Genomic DNA, 17135 nt, shown 5'->3' with positions numbered 1-17135 from the left:
TAATTCGACCAATTGTAATAGTCGTAATACAATTCATATGTACATTTAATGAATCTGTGCTACCTTATTACATCGTTGAGGAATGTATTTGCTACTTTCATCTTATACGTTGCAGCCAGCCAGTCTCAATTACAATCCAAGATACTACCTACCTACATGGATATATACATATATAGCAAACAATACTCGCCTAGCCCATACACCCACGTAGTTATTGTAATTAAACAGACAGGGATGGCCAGCCACTGTCCCAGCCTCCCCTCCCCAAACGAACACGCAAACGAGTGACCCTGCATATGCAATGTACATTTTTATCTATATGCTTATCGGTGAAATAATACCTGCTCAGTTATTTCCAGTCAAAGTTACATATGCATGTTTGTTGTTGTAAGATACTTCGATACTTCCATACTGTAATAGGTAAGCACTAACCGAGACGAAATTCTCGTTCGTTGGTAACCAACATACGAAACGAGTCATACAAATCGCATATCAATCCAACCAACCCAACAATTTCAGTGTACTCCGTAGAGAGAGAGAGCCGGAAAGGTAAAATGACACCAACCAACCAACACGTATGAGTGCGTAACGTGTGTGATTGATTATGCTTACATATAGACGTACCGTCATGGGATGTGTTATGGGCGTACATGGCGCAGCATATCATATTGAGTATACGTACGCCTGCCGTGCCACATGAATGTTGGATATGCGCCGTTAGTTTATGTATCCAGATGAATTGTTATACGATACCCCTTGCTGATTTTGGCTTCATAGTTACGTACAAGCATGTATTTTTCATGTAGTTGTGTTTATGACCATGCAGTCGATCATAGAATTCAGTCATCTATCTAACCTGATCATCATCATAGTGAATCAAAATAATAAGACAGGTGAATCGTGCCCACATACACACAGCACAAACTGACTGATGTTAAAACGTAATAATAACTCAGACGAAACAATCAAATACCCGCCCGATGATGATACATGTCAAATGCCCCTGTATCAATAGAAGGAAAACCCCTTTAATCCTTAAAAACCAGACCGCCAATGCAAGATAGATTCCCCGCCATGTCCCAGAAACATAAACGCCATTCCATGAGCCCTTAGGCTAGTTCAACCCAGCTGCGAAACAAACAAGAAACAAATACATGACTGCTTTTGAGATCGTAACTTGATCGGATAAACCGACTAGGCTGTGAATACCCGATCCAACTGTCGAAGAGCGCGCATATCTTCTCCACCGAATCCAATCTTGTCGCTAGGAATATCTTTGGGCCCTTCCACTCGTAGAGAACTTGGGCTGCCGTTTAATTTTGAGTAAGGTGAAGTAGCAGGCCCGTTCATAAATGTCACGATGCTGGGCACGGTTGCACCTGTTGCTGGAGCCTCATGCCCTTGAGGTGGCGGCAGATGGGATTGATTGGGTGTGATAGGTTGTCTTGGAGACGCCCGGTTTTCGTTGTTGGATCCTGGTTGTTTTTGAGACCGAGGAGACATCAACCGCGGGTCTGTCTGTCCAGGCAAATTTGCTTTAATTGCATAACTTGGAGAATGGACTCTTTGTGCCTCTATAGACATAGGACCAGAGCGAGGAGAACGGTTGTAACCAGGATAACCAGGTGCGGAGACAGTGCCAGATGCTACAGGTGGTGGTAGTGTTGTATCGAGGTGAAGTGATCGCTCAGAAGGTGTAGGAAGCTGGTGGTGAGCAGCAGGATGAGGAGGACCCGCGACTGCTTGAGGATGTGGTGGTAGTTGTCCGTAAGGTGAAGGGCCCCCAAGAGGTGGGAGGTAGCTTTGTCCAGGATGATATGGCACAGTTGCAGTGGGAGGAGTCGCCGAAGGGGTCGGGGGCCAACTGTAGAGAGGAGCATATGACTGCGGGTGAGTGGCACCATTTCGAGGAAAGCCAGCCATGTGCATGTGGGGAGACAATGTCATGGTACCTGGCATTGGACCTCGAGTGACAACCGGCAGGTTCTGTTGATCATTGACTGTTGACTCTGGATAGAGACCCTTTTGTGGGCGAATATGTCGTAGAGCCGGATCAGTGGAAGGTTGGTTGAAGTTGGGGGCGGTAGGATGTGATCGGGCGTAGTAACTGATGAGGTGTAGGTGCTGTCCTGCGGAGGTGGTGATGCTGAACGACTGTTTCATGAGACCATCTGGCTTGTATCGGTATCCATCCGGGCCATCTTCCGATCCATCCCTGTCGTCGTCACTGTTTCCCCGGCTGTCGGGGGTCTTTTCACTGCGAGATGTTGAAACGCCGCCTCCACGCTTGCCCTCCATCTCACGATATGTCAAAAAGCTGCCGGAAACCCGACTAGCGCTCCACGATTTGCCATCTGTCCATCGGCGCATGCCTGCTTCCCGTTCATCCCACACAAACACAGAGCCTGATTTGATAGCTTGTCGTTCCTTTTCCGACAGGCGACGTTGTACGCGAGGAAGGAGTCCTAGTCTGCAGGCTTCGAATAGGATGATGGCGTCCGCCGGAGTGCGGACGAGACCGTGATATGTTTCCATTGGTAGTTGATTTGGGAGAGCCTCTGCTCCCGGTTGCCGACTGTCGTGCACGATGATCTCTCGGACTGATGTAGAGCTGTGAATGGGCGGTTGACTTGAAGGACAAGCTTGTATGTCGAGTTAGTTATGTAGTCGACGGAAGGAAGGGAGAGTGGGTGAGGAGATTCAATGGAGCATGAAAGAGAGAAGCGAACAAGGAAGGAGGAAGAGAGGGAGTAAAGCTTGGCCCAGAAGGGAGGAGCGACAATAATATAAAAAAAGACCACTGAACAAACAGGCAGGGGCTCTCGGATATCAGATCGCGGCGCGATGCATCCATCCATCCCTCCATCCATCCATCCATGTGGGCAAAGAGCGACCGGGCGGTAGCTTTAATTTTACCCAACGTCACCCAACGGGGCCAAGATAGCGAAACCCGTGGATACGTAAATTACGTCGTATCCGTACCGTTTAAAGTGTGAAAATGCAGACGGAGTCCTCCGGGGGACCCACAAATGTTAATACATAGTACATGCGTAAACAGCCCTGAGCAGCGCCCCACTCGGTTGGCTACTTGCTTACCTTACGCCGTATTACGGCGGTCGGTAATATTGAATAAGGAATTTAAGCTTAGTTAGTCGCCTACGGAGTAACTCCATCTGGAGATGCGTATACGTACGCAGTGACTTACTACCTACTAGTGATGTCGGTACCAACAAGTCCTGACTAATGGCGCAGGATAAGTGCGGCGCAGTACATTGAGTAGAGCAATCAAATAGACTCTATGTATGGAGAACTAGAAAATTGAAGAAAGACATGGTGGGTCTGCGCAATCCAAGACAAGCTGATACGAATAGTATCGCTTCTTATTTGCTACAATGACCACACACTATTTTCGTCTTTTGCCTCTTTCACTGCAGTTACAATCACGTTTAGAAAGACGCGAGAAAAAGAAGCAAGAGCAGGAGCGACAAAGATCGAAGAGTAGAGGAGAGCACGGTAGGCAGCGTTTTGACTTTATTTGTGTAGCTTTTTCTTTTTCGCTGAATTTATGACATAGTTACTGTATGGGGTAAAGCATGAACAAGCTTCCTATTGCAGGTATAGATAGCACACCTTACTCCTACGCATGTTTCAGGACAGATTGCATAAACAATGAACGTCCTACGTACGTACGGACTGACACAAAGCTAGCATTAGACTTGGCGATTAAGTGGGAATGTCGGGAAACCCTAATCTCCACCCGAGTCCACACGCACAGATGGATCATGGACTCTGCATTCGCCAGCGACTGGACGATCGGTAATTAGTGATTAATGAGCAGGCAGCAAGAAAGAGGGCTTTGTGTGTTGGTTGGTAAATGGCTGACTGCTCAATCAGATTATCAGAACAACATGCAAGTGTCAGTCTTCAACGGAGGGGCTGGAGCCAAAGGCGTGGAAAATTAGAAATATAGACAAATTTGACGAACCACATCTGTGATCTCGGGATTCAAATTGAGTTGGGGCTGATTTTGCAAAGGGAGGAAAGAACGAGGCTCGCTTTGTTCGACCTCTGAGTGACTGTTCGAGTTCTCGACGTGCCCCATAATACATTATTCTGGCTCCTGGGACGTGTGGCGCTCCGCCACAATCATTCAAACAGAGGGCAATCCAGAATGGAAAACAAATGAATTTAATGAAAGGGTCAAAACGGGACAAGTGTTGGTCAGGGCAACGTAGTCGTACTCCGTCCGATATTCACAATTTGAGACACCTTTCCGTTCATCCGTTTTTGGTTGTAGACAGGATATCTGATTGGACAGCGCGAGTAATGGCATGAATGTTAAGATTGCAACATTCTGAAAAAATTGCCTTTTTGGTCCTAAGATTGGCCAAGAATCCAAGACTTGCTGCCCTCTGCGTTAGCCTTTTGTGGAGTGGAGTAGAAAAATAAAGAATGTGAGGGTCGAATCGACGAACAAGCATAGATGCGTTTTCTCCATATCTGGCCGACTGGTACATATGTCGATGATAGAATCTTGTCTTACTCAAAGCAAGGTGTGCCACCCTGCATTCTTGCATTTATCTCAGGCAAAAGCCAACATGAATCATGATTCTGGATCAGTCCAGAGGACAAGGCTTGGCTGGCTTGGCTTGGCTTTGAGAATCGGAATTTTACGCGGGTCTTGTGCTACCAGAGACAAAGTACGACAGCCTGATCGAACATACGTAGCACGTACATAGATGTGTAGGCAACTTAGTTAGTGCGCAACTGACTCAATACCGGTGTCTCTCATAGTCAAGTGATGACACCTTCCAACAAGCACCCGAAATAGAACGAGCACAAATAAGCGGCCTGACCAATCGATCAAACGAGGGAATACGGACCGAGGAATGGTACGGACGGTCACGCTCGCAACCTAAATGGTCGCTACATATAATACAGGACTTATTAATTACCGTCGTAATACTGACCAGTCAATAAGATTGACACCAGTGCTTGGCGCGACTTGCGAAGCTTAAGCTTAATCCAACACGAGGCATTAGACGCTAGTTTAGCCCACTTAGCCTGTGGCTGGCTATGCTTGTTAATTTACTTGATTAAGTATCTACTAGTACTAGCCCCTAGTCCTACTGGGGAAATAATTAGCTTGTCAAGGCGTTAGGGCCGTGGCCAAAGCTCACGCTAACGGCATAGACAAGTCTTGGTGCGCTCCACCGGGTTACGAGGTCCTGAACCCTGACACCGACAATACATACTATAAGTGCGTATGCTTATGTGTACCCTGTACGAAACACGTAACGGAGTTAACCCTAAGAGATCCATAAGCAGCCGGCCCCCCCATGATCCAGTCAGATTATACTACGTATGTAATGATTGCACTCCATAACAGGCCTGCGATTCAAATTCGAGTTCTCATCGATGCCGATGCAGAACCATGGATGACCAGTACTCCGTATCCAGAATTAATTAAAGTTGTCCGTGTGTATCCCAAGCCAAGGTCTCGGGGTCACGGTCGCAACCATACATGGTAGAGTGGCATAGACGCCTTGGCCCTTGGCACTCTGTCGCCTGACATTGAGCGGTTGAAATGACACAAATCCTAACCTTCTGCTTGGTTACAACTTCTTACCTGGGCTTGTTCTTGATCCCGACGATTCTGGCGCGACTCGCCTAAGATCTGCCGCTATTGGATGGATTTACGCTTTTCATTTTTTTTTTTCTTTCCGCTACCCGCTTGATTATCCTTATCCTTACGTTTCCTGTCGACGTATTAGCAGTACACGTACGCCGTACACTATTCCAAAAAATGCAGTCGCAAATTCGTATTCGGCTGGATTAACCTACTTGAAACGATTTCATCAACTGCGGCGCGGAGTATGTACGTATGCGTATATCATACTCCGTAACTCCGTACTTAATACGGAGTACCACATACTGACTTGTTCACTGTTTTAAGCTTTCTTGTTTTTTGCACGATTAAAGTTGTGGATCGATTCAGCGCGCGTGGAAGCTAAACTCGATACCTACTACTGTAACAAGGCTGTGAGTGGAAGCAAGTAGCGATATCCGAGACAAAATACTACCTGACCCATCCGGTGGACAACGTTTGTCAATGTTAATTTATGCCCTGGACGATGGTACGTAATGCTCGCTTTTGTGTGCTTTCGTGTAAGGTATATAAGGACCCAGTGTGGATCAGTGCCAACCTTTTTTTTTTTTTTTTCAATTTTACATAAACCCTGAGTAACGCATTGAAACGCCAACGTCCCAGAACACTTGAAATATTCAAAACAAGGATCATATGGCGCGGTTGGACATGGAAATAAACTTATTTTGATTTGCGTCTGGCATTTGTGGGTTGAGCGTCAAGTCACATGCGATCAGACAAACCCTAATCAATCCCGGAAGTATTCAATAGCCGGCACAGCACAGCCTTGGAGGAATACAGTGGCAAGAATAAGCGTGAGCCATCATTATTGGCTCCCTAGAGAATCTGGCTTGCTGCATTCGGTAATCAGTTCGTAGTCATCGTTGCGATATATCATACACTTGGCCCTTCAGAGTTCAAATGGTTTGATTACTATGTCGATTATAAAATCACGGGTTGTACTAGAAGACGTTAGAACTGAGCAGTGCGTATTGTGGGTCTTTTATAATTTTTACTTTTTTTTGGGTTCCTCTTCATACGGTCGGTCTACCTAATTCTTATGGATATCGAAACGGCCTGACCAGTATTTCCGTGGGACCATTCGAATTACTAAGCTCAGTAAGCAGGTAACTAAGCAGTGATTATGCATGTAGGGTCCCAATCTTTGTTCCTCCACTCGCTGTTTTTTGCACATGCATACATAAGCATACCCGCAGGGATCATGGGTGTAGGTAACCCTTGTTGTTGCAAGGAGTTTGATACAAGAACTATGACGGAGCCTTCTACATTCTTGAAACGTACCGGACATTAAAATGTAATCGGTATTATGGTAATATCGAGGCATCCATTCGTGGTTGAAATGAGGCAGGCATAGGAACCTATTTCAAGATGGATATCTTGAAACTCCGTACCGGGATCTGTACAAAAGGCATGTATTGAATTTCCAGCCCGTGTAGATCATGTCAAACCAACTTGATTAGATCCATATGGAATGTGACGGTGACACAAATATTCACACACAGCAGGACGATCAAGCAGATCGACATCTGATAAAATCTAATTTTATTGTTTTGACTGCGTACATACCCAAGTATGGAGAGTACATACGTGCAATCCATCTGACAAGCTTATTTCGGCTCGATTATCTGAGCTACGTAGTACGATCGATCCCCTCACAGCATTCCAATTCTTAATCTAGATGCTTGGTTTAGTCTCCGGCTTTCCATCAGAATGCGCCGAGATGCAACCTCAAACCCCTCGTCTGCATCTCGCCTTTGCTGCTCCAGGCTGAGACGTACGGAGTAGAGTCAAGATGGTAATCCAGCCGGGCCAGTCCGTTATCTCACATTTATTGTTGTGTTGGTCATGCACAATGACAACAACGAAGATCGAAGCAATCGCTATATACTATTTAGAACCATGTAATTTGCCTGAAGTATGCTCACAATTTAATAGCTGTAGTGTCCCCTCCGAGATCTCCCGCTCGATCTCCGTCTTTGCATGAATATCTGCCCTATATGTGATCTCTTTCCCCGTTTGGCTCTTAAGGTACCTTCCCAAAATCGATTTCCGCGGTTCTCCGAATTTGAACATTGAACCCGACCACATCGAAAAGACAAGCCCAATATTCAGCATCTATTTTTTGAGTATCTGCATAGTTAGAGATCAGAATCAACCGACTAGGCTAACAAGTAAAAACCACATTTTCTGTAGTAAAGGAGGAAGATCTTGATTAAGGATTCACACCGGAATATACCCAAAAAGGGAAACACTCTTCGGTTTTTCGGGAACTAATTTTATCCCTAAATTTAAACACATGAACACTAGCTTTGGAAAGACGTATCATGCAAGTACTGCAATGGATTGCGTACTAGAACGACGCTAATTATTTTTAACAGCCTTGGGTCTTGATCCAACGAATCTACAAGGAAGAACTGCAAACCAGGATGGATGAATGCATTGGATGTATTGGGAGAAGTACAACGATTCAAGGGTCGAATGAACTAGAAATAGGCCGACAAGCGAATCATCGTGCGCGATGTAATGAATGCATTCATGTTGGTTGGTTTATGTTGGCGTGCATTGCTTTACGGTCACCGACGGCCCACTTGATTACGCATGCTCATCAAGACGATCTTTCCACAAATTTGTATGTGATTGGAAAATGAAAATTGGTCCTCGTATACGTCGCAGGTATGTATGGAGTAGAGTACATCTGGAGTCAGTTCAGTATTTGGCTCCCAAATAGAGCGGAGCATCCCGCCGGTTGTCCCCTCCTATTCAAGGTTTAAGCATGTATATCGCCGTTAAGGTTTTTAAGCATGATTCAGCCACATCCTTTTTCTGATGCATTAGCTGTCTACGGACCCGAGTACACGTACATTGACTATTTTTGAGTCTCTCACTACCACTTTCGGTGAGTCGGCACAGTGCTATTATTTTCGATCATCCATTTATTGAATGTAGAGTTACATGGCAATCAACTTGGCACCATATCCCATACGGCGCAGACCACCATTATGAATCTTAGCTACATGTGCCACTCACACCCCCCTTGCTTGCCGCCAACAATCGCTCGGACGGGAAACTACGTAATGCAACAGACATGGATGTCCCAAGTAAGCATGCACTACTACCAACCTCTGACAGCTTACAAGGGCTATGGTAGGCCTTAGCTGAAACTTGTTTTTCCGATGTTGGAAATAAGAAGTGGTCATTACCCTATACCGGGCCTTTTAAGGACGGGTCATCGGTTAGGTCGAGTTGGATGATTATTATGGTAATATAATAATGTATGTCAGAGCTGAAAAGCGCCGAGTCACTGCGAGAACAGTCGGAGATCAATTGCTCCTATAGCTTTGTTAAGGTCATAACCCTGAAAGATTTATGTGCTACAAATACGAATACGCGGTGTTATGTTAGTAAAAGTATGCAACATCCTACCATAGGGGAGGTTAAAATAAATACATAGACTGGACAATGAAACGAGTCTTTCTGTTCGGTACAAGGTTGTGTCTCCGGACACGAGTTTCAGCATTACATGTCTCGGATTCTCGGTGGATAACTGATTATCGCTGTTGGGTGGTCAACTGGTGCTCGATAGTCTAACCATTTATCGGAACCATGAGCTTGTTGGGCTGAAAACTAGTTTAGTTACGCTTATTTACTATTTAAGCTTGTTAGGGTAGGATGACTAGGATCTTAGTGCTGACGAGGCCTGCGATTAGTAGTACGTACTCCGGTTTATTATAGGTACACCCTGCTAAGGCTTCCCGGGGCTTTTCCCTAAGCGGGAAAGCTGTTGCCCGTACGATACGGAGTCATACCGTGGTATGTACTATGTATGGTAATGTGTATTGTTCCCGAATCAGGTTGGAACTTTCCATACGAAGGACTAAGCATATGTTCAATGTTGGTTTATGTCGCTTATCGGCGCGATAATTCGCAATCATCCGCGAATGAATCGTTTGGCTGATCAATTCGACAATCAGGAGGCAGGGTATGTACTTCATGTCTCGATTTCCAGCTCTCCAGTTTCTTGTTCAATTTCCAAACGCTACCCAGGTAGTCCGTGGGTACTTCGTATATACTTACGTACATGGAAATAAAAAGAGGCTCGTGTGCGAACCGCAAAGTAAGCTCACGGGGTAAGCCCCCAAATCAGGCAAAGTTGCGAGCTCCACAGCAATTAAGCGTGCCAATAGGGACACTCCGGATGGTTTTAATTAAGATTTTGCCATGTGGAAAGATTGGCTTTTGAAGGGCGAGGGGGCCGCATTTACGACCATGTTCAATTGTTTATTCACATCGCAATGCATTATTTCTCTTGGTTTTGTTCGATTAAGAAAAGCGTGGCGAACTACGACGTCGTACGGCCGTAATTCATGCTTTGGGAAATATAAGAGAGGAACAACAGGCCAACAGGTCAACAGGGCCAAAACCAACTGACTGACAAATTTCCCGTTGGACTCTTTCAGTTTAGTTCAGCCTTGCTTACAGGATCTCAATATGGAATAATCCGAATCCTTTTGTGCTGTTAAGTTCTTGCATAGTTGTTCAGGCACGTAATCTTAGTGCTTGTTGACTCAAATCTTCGTTGACTTGTTCAGAACTGTATTTCGCCCACTGTGGCACTATCCAGCGTACGAAGAGGTACATATCCATCGTGTTAGAAGACCGGATGCCGTTAGTCCAAAAACATACAGACTCGCCGCTCTAGCCAATGACTCTTTGCTTATGGGAAGTTAAAACAGGATCCAAAACTCAAAGCAAGCAAGTCCTCCATTTCTTCTACAACTGAAGTTAGGGCTAGACTGAGCAGAATGCGCAAAAGTAGTGTTACTGACAACTCGGAAACAGAATGAGAAGGGAATTCGTCTGCACCGACGTACAACCTGCTCATAGAAACTCCGGAGAGGAAATTCGGGCCAACCAATCTCACAATGATTTGAGTTAGCACGGTCCAAGTTTAGAGTTGAAACAAGTGCATGATAGCATAAAGCCACGGAATTGTTGTCCAATAATAATACCTAGCATAAGCGAGCCAACCCCGAGGTATGGGCACCAACAACGATAGACTTGTGTTAGTTTCTGGCAGGTTTTCGCTTGTGCTCGTTTCCGATGATAAGACATTTCCACTCAAATTGTCCGCAATTGTTAATAAATCCCGAAACATAAAGTGGGCTTAGACTGTGTAAACTGTACTATGTACACGATTTCGTCTCTATGCATCTTTTCAGCGTTCTTGTCAACTTCTTGGTGCACTTATGGATACCATTCGGTCAACTATCGAGTGCCACTACTCAGTAATGTGTTGGGCTTTTGGCTTCGTAATTCCATGTAGGAAGGAATGGCGAGCTATTTAACCTTATTCAGGCAGGTATCTATACTAGATATGATAATTCTCGGTTCATACATTGCTAGGCCGTATCCAATTGGCCTCTCTGTTATACGTCATTCCTAGATGGGAAACAGATGCAGGGAACATGCTTCATTTGTTGATGAGTATATTAAATCATCCTCAATCTGTCTCACTCAGCCTCGTGCAGCTGCGTGCGTACTAGTAAATAGTGAATCCCAATGGCCCGGCTGACGGATCATAGTTCTATTCCATTTTCCAGACTCAGTAAGTGAGTCGGCATATTTTACTCGCCGCCGTGTGCTTAGGCGAATTATATTAGATTGAAGCTTAAGCCCTAACAGGGTGACCGGCACCGGCGGCCGCACGAATTTACTTTTCTAGAAGGTCAGCTTGACATGTGGAGTCTTGACAAGTCATTTTCTCGGTGGTTCGGACCCTTCGGCCGTTGCGTCGTCAACCAAGTACGTTGTACGTACCACATACGCACACGCCACAAAGTGAAAGACAAGTTTGCCTTCACTCTTAACTTCAAGCCCAGATAACTAGTGTCTTATGAAGGGGGCCTGAAGGTTCAGTTCCGCGAGTCATGGTTGGTTGTATTGATGTATTACCCTAGTATAGTCCACGAGTCCACGAGTCCGTGTCCCCTGTCATACGACTGCACGAGATTTTGACAAATGGAATGGTAAGTCAATCTATTCTGCAAAGTAGAGGATAGAATCGGAGTTGAAACCAACATGCACAAAGTTCGTTTTCGCTGAAAGCGTTCAACTCTGGAAACTTTATCAGCTACCTAGTACTACAATCAATGTGCTCGTTCAGCCCAGGCGTTAGCATTTTAGGGTTTAGGAGGTGGTATGAACTTTGCTTGCTGTGTTCGGGTTTCTCACCACTTAGCAATTGCTGGTATTAATTTATTTGCCAGGGCAAAAGTGGTGCCAATCCTTGTCGGCCTGTGAAAAGCAGAGCACTAGTCGTCGTAACATCGCGTAAACAACCATAGACCTATTAGAAAGATGGGGTTCCTATTCCTATAGTTAACTAAGTTACTATTATTACCGCTTACTAAATGTATACTATGCGGAGTGAGGCTTGATTCGCGAGATACGTAGTTAACCTTTTAATGAGTGCATGGTTTTTGTGAGTCTCGTGAGGCATTAGGGCATATGAGGCATGAGACTCCAATGCATCCATCAATTCTCGTCACTATCGGAATTCTCTTAATCATGCTCATGCGGTTGATTCTGGCCTATTTTTAGAATTTGGGACAAGAATCGAATATTAAAAAGGAACCAAATTCATATGTAAAAACAGCCTAGTCTTGGAACCCCCATGCTAGTTTAGCTCCTTAATGGGACATTGTACGGCTATCATTTACTTAGTATAAAACATAACTATGCAATGCATGAAGTGCCAGTTCAACCGCTCATCACCCTTTGAACTTTCTGGAACGAACCATGACAGAATATACATTCACTAAAGCATGGACATCCAAATTGATAACACGATCAAGCTAGGCTCCAGGCAGGAAAGCGGCCAGGGGTCCTGGATACAGACCCGGTCGTTGGGCATCTGTTTATGGGTAGCGGCAGTAGGGATAATAACGATAGCTTTCGCTATATCCTTCTCAGTCAGACCCTCAGTCTGCTGTTAATTTATACGTTAGCCGCAGTCAGAATGGTCACCGCAGCACCTGCGAAAACTGGAGAGATGCTCTGAGATCGAGCTGGCAGCGCAGTCGTTGCTGGAACAGACCCGGCATTTTGCTGATCGCACAGGACTCGGTACGGCCGTTGTCGACTTGCGTGTCAAGATTTTGGTATAGATACTAGCAAAGACCAATCAATACGTATTCAGTTGCAATATATTATTATTATTATTATTATTGATTGATGGTAATGCCATCTCAGAAAGACGAAAATGACTTTCTACATTATACAAGTCTGATGGATAATATTAGGGTTAGGGAAATGAAGGCTTCTTCCAAGAACTCACGGTAGCCGGATTAGGGAATTGTTGATGATAAAAGGAGTAAAGACACCCATTATGTTTCTACACTGCGTCAAAACCGGCTGCCCTAACCATAGACTAAGAAACCCTTATTTCATAATTTTCTGAGTTGGATAGAAGTATGAGACGACTTTATTACTGAGGTCGACTACTGGTTGAATTTTAAGATTAGTAGCGGTAGTGCCCTAAGCCCTAATCGTGTCAGAAAGCAGTTATGGAATGAGGGATCATTGCATCATCACTTACAGAACGGACACTATTTACCAATTGAAAACCATGTGAAAGAACTCGGACTTTCAATATGTTTGCCTAGTGAACGCGGATTACGATGAGGGAAAATACAAAGTAACACTCTAGGGTCTCCTAATCCGTCGATATCTCAATAATGACAGCGTCATCATGGCGCCATGACTTTGCAACACAAAAAACTCAGTATGTAAGCACCAAGCTCTTTATATTCTGTGGTGCTAATCTTGACTCACGGCCGAACAGTTTCAATTAACCTCAACGTGCTCTTTATGCTCCTGGTATAGCTAATAGCAACCAATATGTCTTCTCCAAGAATCGCCATTCTCTTCGTATGTATCTTGACATTGCCTGTGAAGCTAAGCATATAATTGATTTAAAATGTAGTATTCCATGTACGGCCACATTCTCAAATTGGCCGAAGCTGAGAAAGCTGGAATAGAAGCTGCTGGCGGCAAAGCCGATATCTTCCAGTAAGCACCTTTACCACCACTCAACTGTCTCGACAACGAGACTGATAAACTTGCAGAATCCCCGAAACCCTCTCAGAGGACGTCCTCGCCAAAATGCACGCACCGCCCAAATCCAACTATCCAGTCGCAACAGTCGACACCATCAAGGACTACAGCGCCGTCCTCTTTGGCATCCCAACCCGCTACGGCAACTTCCCCGCTCAATGGAAAGCATTCTGGGACCGCACCGGTGGAATCTGGGCTGCGGGCGGTTACTGGGGTAAATATGCGGGCTTATTTGTGTCTACGGGGACGCTGGGTGGTGGGCAGGAGAGTACCTGCATTGCTGCGATGAGTACGCTTGCGCATCATGGGATTATTTATGTGCCGCTGGGGTATAAGACTGTTTTTCCGATGTTGGCAAATCTGGATGAGGTGCATGGTGGTAGTGCATGGGGTGCTGGGACGTTTGCGGTATGCATACCCCTTTCCCACAGAAACTGAAGGGGAACTTCGACTAATTCATGCAATGCATACGATAGGGCGCTGATGGCTCTCGCTCTCCTACCGCGCTTGAATTGGAAATTGCCACAAGTCAGGGCAAGGCATTCTACGAGACGGTCTCCAAGGTTGCTATCGGTGGGAATTGACTACATGGTAGCCAGACTCCCAGTCAACCCGCAGTAAGCGAGAACGAGCCCAGGTTATCGGGGAGGGAAGCTTCTAATAGGCAAGAAGAGCTTGCTATGGAAGAGCCGAGTAGGGAAAGAGAGCCACGAGGATTTTGTGGTGCTTTGAAATGTAACATCACGTAAAAAAGTACCCCAAGACTATTTCTCAATCGATCGCACGTATTAGGAATACAGTCTTCATTATGGATTATACCAACTAGCGTAATGAAATTCTTCTATCACGTTCTAAAGTCTGCAACCTGAACCTAAAACCCCAAAATCTAGCATCGACACAATATACCGAAAATCTATCACACATCAGTTGAGTTCCGATGATCGACATCATCATAATCATCTTCCGGAACAGACTGCATAAGCTCTTTGGTGCGAGGACCGATGTATTTGCTGTCCTCCGTTTAGAAAAATACTGAAACAAATGCTTTGGTAAATTGGATATTGTTGCTTACTTTCTTGCGGATAGCCACCACCATGATAGAGAGAAGAGAGCGATGAAGAGGGCCACACATATAGCATAGTTCCTGGAAAGTATCATAGGTCAGTTTATCACACTATTATGTAAGAGGACTGTAACACTCACATATTTGACGCTGTGATTGGTCTCGTGGGAGGAAAAAATAGAATAATGCTGATGAAAATAACCCATGCTATAGAGATCCAATTCACGGGTTGTCCCCAGCGTCCAAGAGTGAATGGACCTTCTATGAATTGGACACGATTTCTGTATATCCGATGAGCAAGGATCACGGAGATATATGAAATGTCCAACGCTGGGGCGGTAACGTTGAAAATTGCTGTTGCCGTTTCGGTCGATCCGATGGCGATGAGGTTGAGGATGGTACTGAAGAAGACCACAAACCAGACAGAATTTACTGGAGTGTGTGTTATCCCGTTGATTTTTGCTAGAAATCTAAATCAGGGTCAGGTAAGCTCTATAACAACTAATCAAGAATACCGCGTGACTTACTTCGAAAATGGAAGAGCTTCGTCTCTAGCAAATGCATAAGTCATACGAGTATCAGCCAGCATTGCAGAGCATCCGGTAAAGAACTGAACTAGAATCACGAAGAACCACATTACAGTTCCTCCGATTCGACCACCAGCGTTGAGAAAAAGCTGCGCTGCAGGCATTCCAGTCGGGCTAGTTAAAACTGCATCCAAGTCATTGATACAGAAACACATGGCCACATTCAGAAACCAGCCAAAAATTCCGGATACAACAACCGCAGTCCGAATAGCTCTTGGCCCTTGAATAGCAGCATTATGAGTTTCCTCAGACATACTATAGGCATATCATCAGTAAATGTGAATTCAGCCATGACAAAGATACATACTGAGTCGTTCCGTCATAGTCAGTCATTGTCCACGTCACAGATAAAAAGCCAAGAAGAAACGAGAAAGACTTGGATCCCCATCCTGACCCATCTGTCACAGTAGTGAACACCCATTTAGCGGACTGTAATTCGGGTGTCAAGTATAGCAACGCAGTACATATAGCAATTGTTGCTAGGACTAGACGAGTAATACGGTTAGTGCAGGGTTTGGGAAACGATCAGATTATATCTTACTATTGATGGGCGCAAACCATAGGATAACCCGGTGCAATGTTTTTGTGGTGAGAGAGCAAATGATACCCATGACGCAGAGCATTGCTATCGATACAAGTACTGTCTGAGCAGCCGTCCTAGCCAATTATTAGCCACAGTCGCATTATAATTTGGATATCTGCGGGATGGGCCACTCACGGTGAATACGAGTACCGGCCGCTGTCTTCATAAGTTGAATTCATACTGACGCAGGCAAGAAGCATCTGGCTAACAGTGTATGCGACACTTGATACACCTGCTGTTTGACCAAGCAAATTGCACCATCCCTGGATCCATGAAAAGATAGCGACCTGTTCTTTTGGCACAACATGCTTGGTGACAAAGTACATGCCGCCGGCTGTTGGATAGGCCGATACCAGCTCAGCGACAGAACTGCCGACGCACATTGCCATACAAGAGCCTATAAACCAGCACCAGACCGCGGCTGCCGGGCCTCCGGCTGCGAGGGGATACGAGAAAGTAGCTGGAACTGAACCTAGCACTCCAAGTATTGAAATGGCATAAGACACAGTTGACCATCTCGAGAATTCTCGTCTGAGTTCCTAATTTTGACGAACTCAGTAAGAATGCAATTGACGTGCAAGTGGAACACCTACCTGTCTATACCCGATACGGGCTAAAAGCCGTTCATCGTCATCGTGTATGGTGGCCATGTCTCCCGACGGTCTACTATCATCTGGCGGTCTAGTTTCAAGTGTTGCTTTACTTTTATCTTCGACTACGACGCCTTCCGGGTACTGCACAGTCGAATTTAGCGCCATGGTTGCTTATCTCATAATAAAAAGTTGAAATGAGGATGGGAGAGTGCCAACCACATACCCGTTATATACGTTGAGGCTTTGGGCGGTACAGCTCGGTCGCGCAACTAGTGCGACGATCAAGTTGTGGCGAGACTGGCTATCTGTGTATGATCTGTATCCCTCCCTTGTTGTATGCTGCGTTACCAGGAATGATTCCTTAAATGATTGACTGATAAGGATAAATGTGCTGCAAAGCAATAACAAAAAAGCCGGGTAATTCGTCTCAGGGAAGCCAGGGATATATCCGGCAAATGAATGAGCGGTGTCGTACACTCGACAAATTGGACATGCTAGAAAGAAGCATCGGGATTGGCTTCTGTCG

General features: G+C 45.3%; 3 protein-coding genes across 3 annotated transcripts; 1 reads left to right on the top strand and 2 right to left on the bottom strand.

Annotated features, from left to right (window-relative positions):
• Positions 1 to 1194: 1194 nt before the first annotated feature.
• On the bottom strand, positions 1195 to 2535 carry BHQ10_001327 (uncharacterized protein; the record flags this gene model as incomplete). Its single annotated transcript, XM_040873351.1, has 1 exon — positions 1195 to 2535. One exon carries the CDS (start codon positions 2533 to 2535, stop codon positions 1195 to 1197), a length of 1341 nt encoding a protein of 446 aa, XP_040729832.1.
• An 11032-nt stretch (positions 2536 to 13567) lies between these two features.
• On the top strand, positions 13568 to 14367 carry BHQ10_001326 (uncharacterized protein; the record flags this gene model as incomplete). The annotated part of the gene is made up of 4 exons (XM_040873350.1): positions 13568 to 13597; positions 13653 to 13738; positions 13795 to 14191; positions 14260 to 14367. The coding sequence occupies 4 exons, from the start codon at positions 13568 to 13570 to the stop codon at positions 14365 to 14367; spliced, it is 621 nt and encodes a 206-aa protein (XP_040729831.1).
• Positions 14368 to 14699: 332 nt separating this feature from the next.
• Positions 14700 to 16774, bottom strand: BHQ10_001325 (uncharacterized protein; the record flags this gene model as incomplete). Its single annotated transcript, XM_040873349.1, has 8 exons — positions 14700 to 14793; positions 14856 to 14927; positions 14987 to 15316; positions 15374 to 15688; positions 15741 to 15918; positions 15975 to 16090; positions 16152 to 16555; positions 16610 to 16774. The coding sequence occupies 8 exons, from the start codon at positions 16772 to 16774 to the stop codon at positions 14700 to 14702; spliced, it is 1674 nt and encodes a 557-aa protein (XP_040729830.1).
• Positions 16775 to 17135: the final 361 nt, after the last annotated feature.

Source organism: Talaromyces amestolkiae (assembly GCF_001896365.1).
Source record: "Talaromyces amestolkiae strain CIB chromosome Unknown scaffold2.1, whole genome shotgun sequence".
NCBI lineage: Eukaryota > Fungi > Ascomycota > Eurotiomycetes > Eurotiales > Trichocomaceae > Talaromyces > Talaromyces amestolkiae.
Note: the sequence above shows the minus strand (reverse complement) of the source record. Positions and strands in the feature narration are given on the sequence as shown.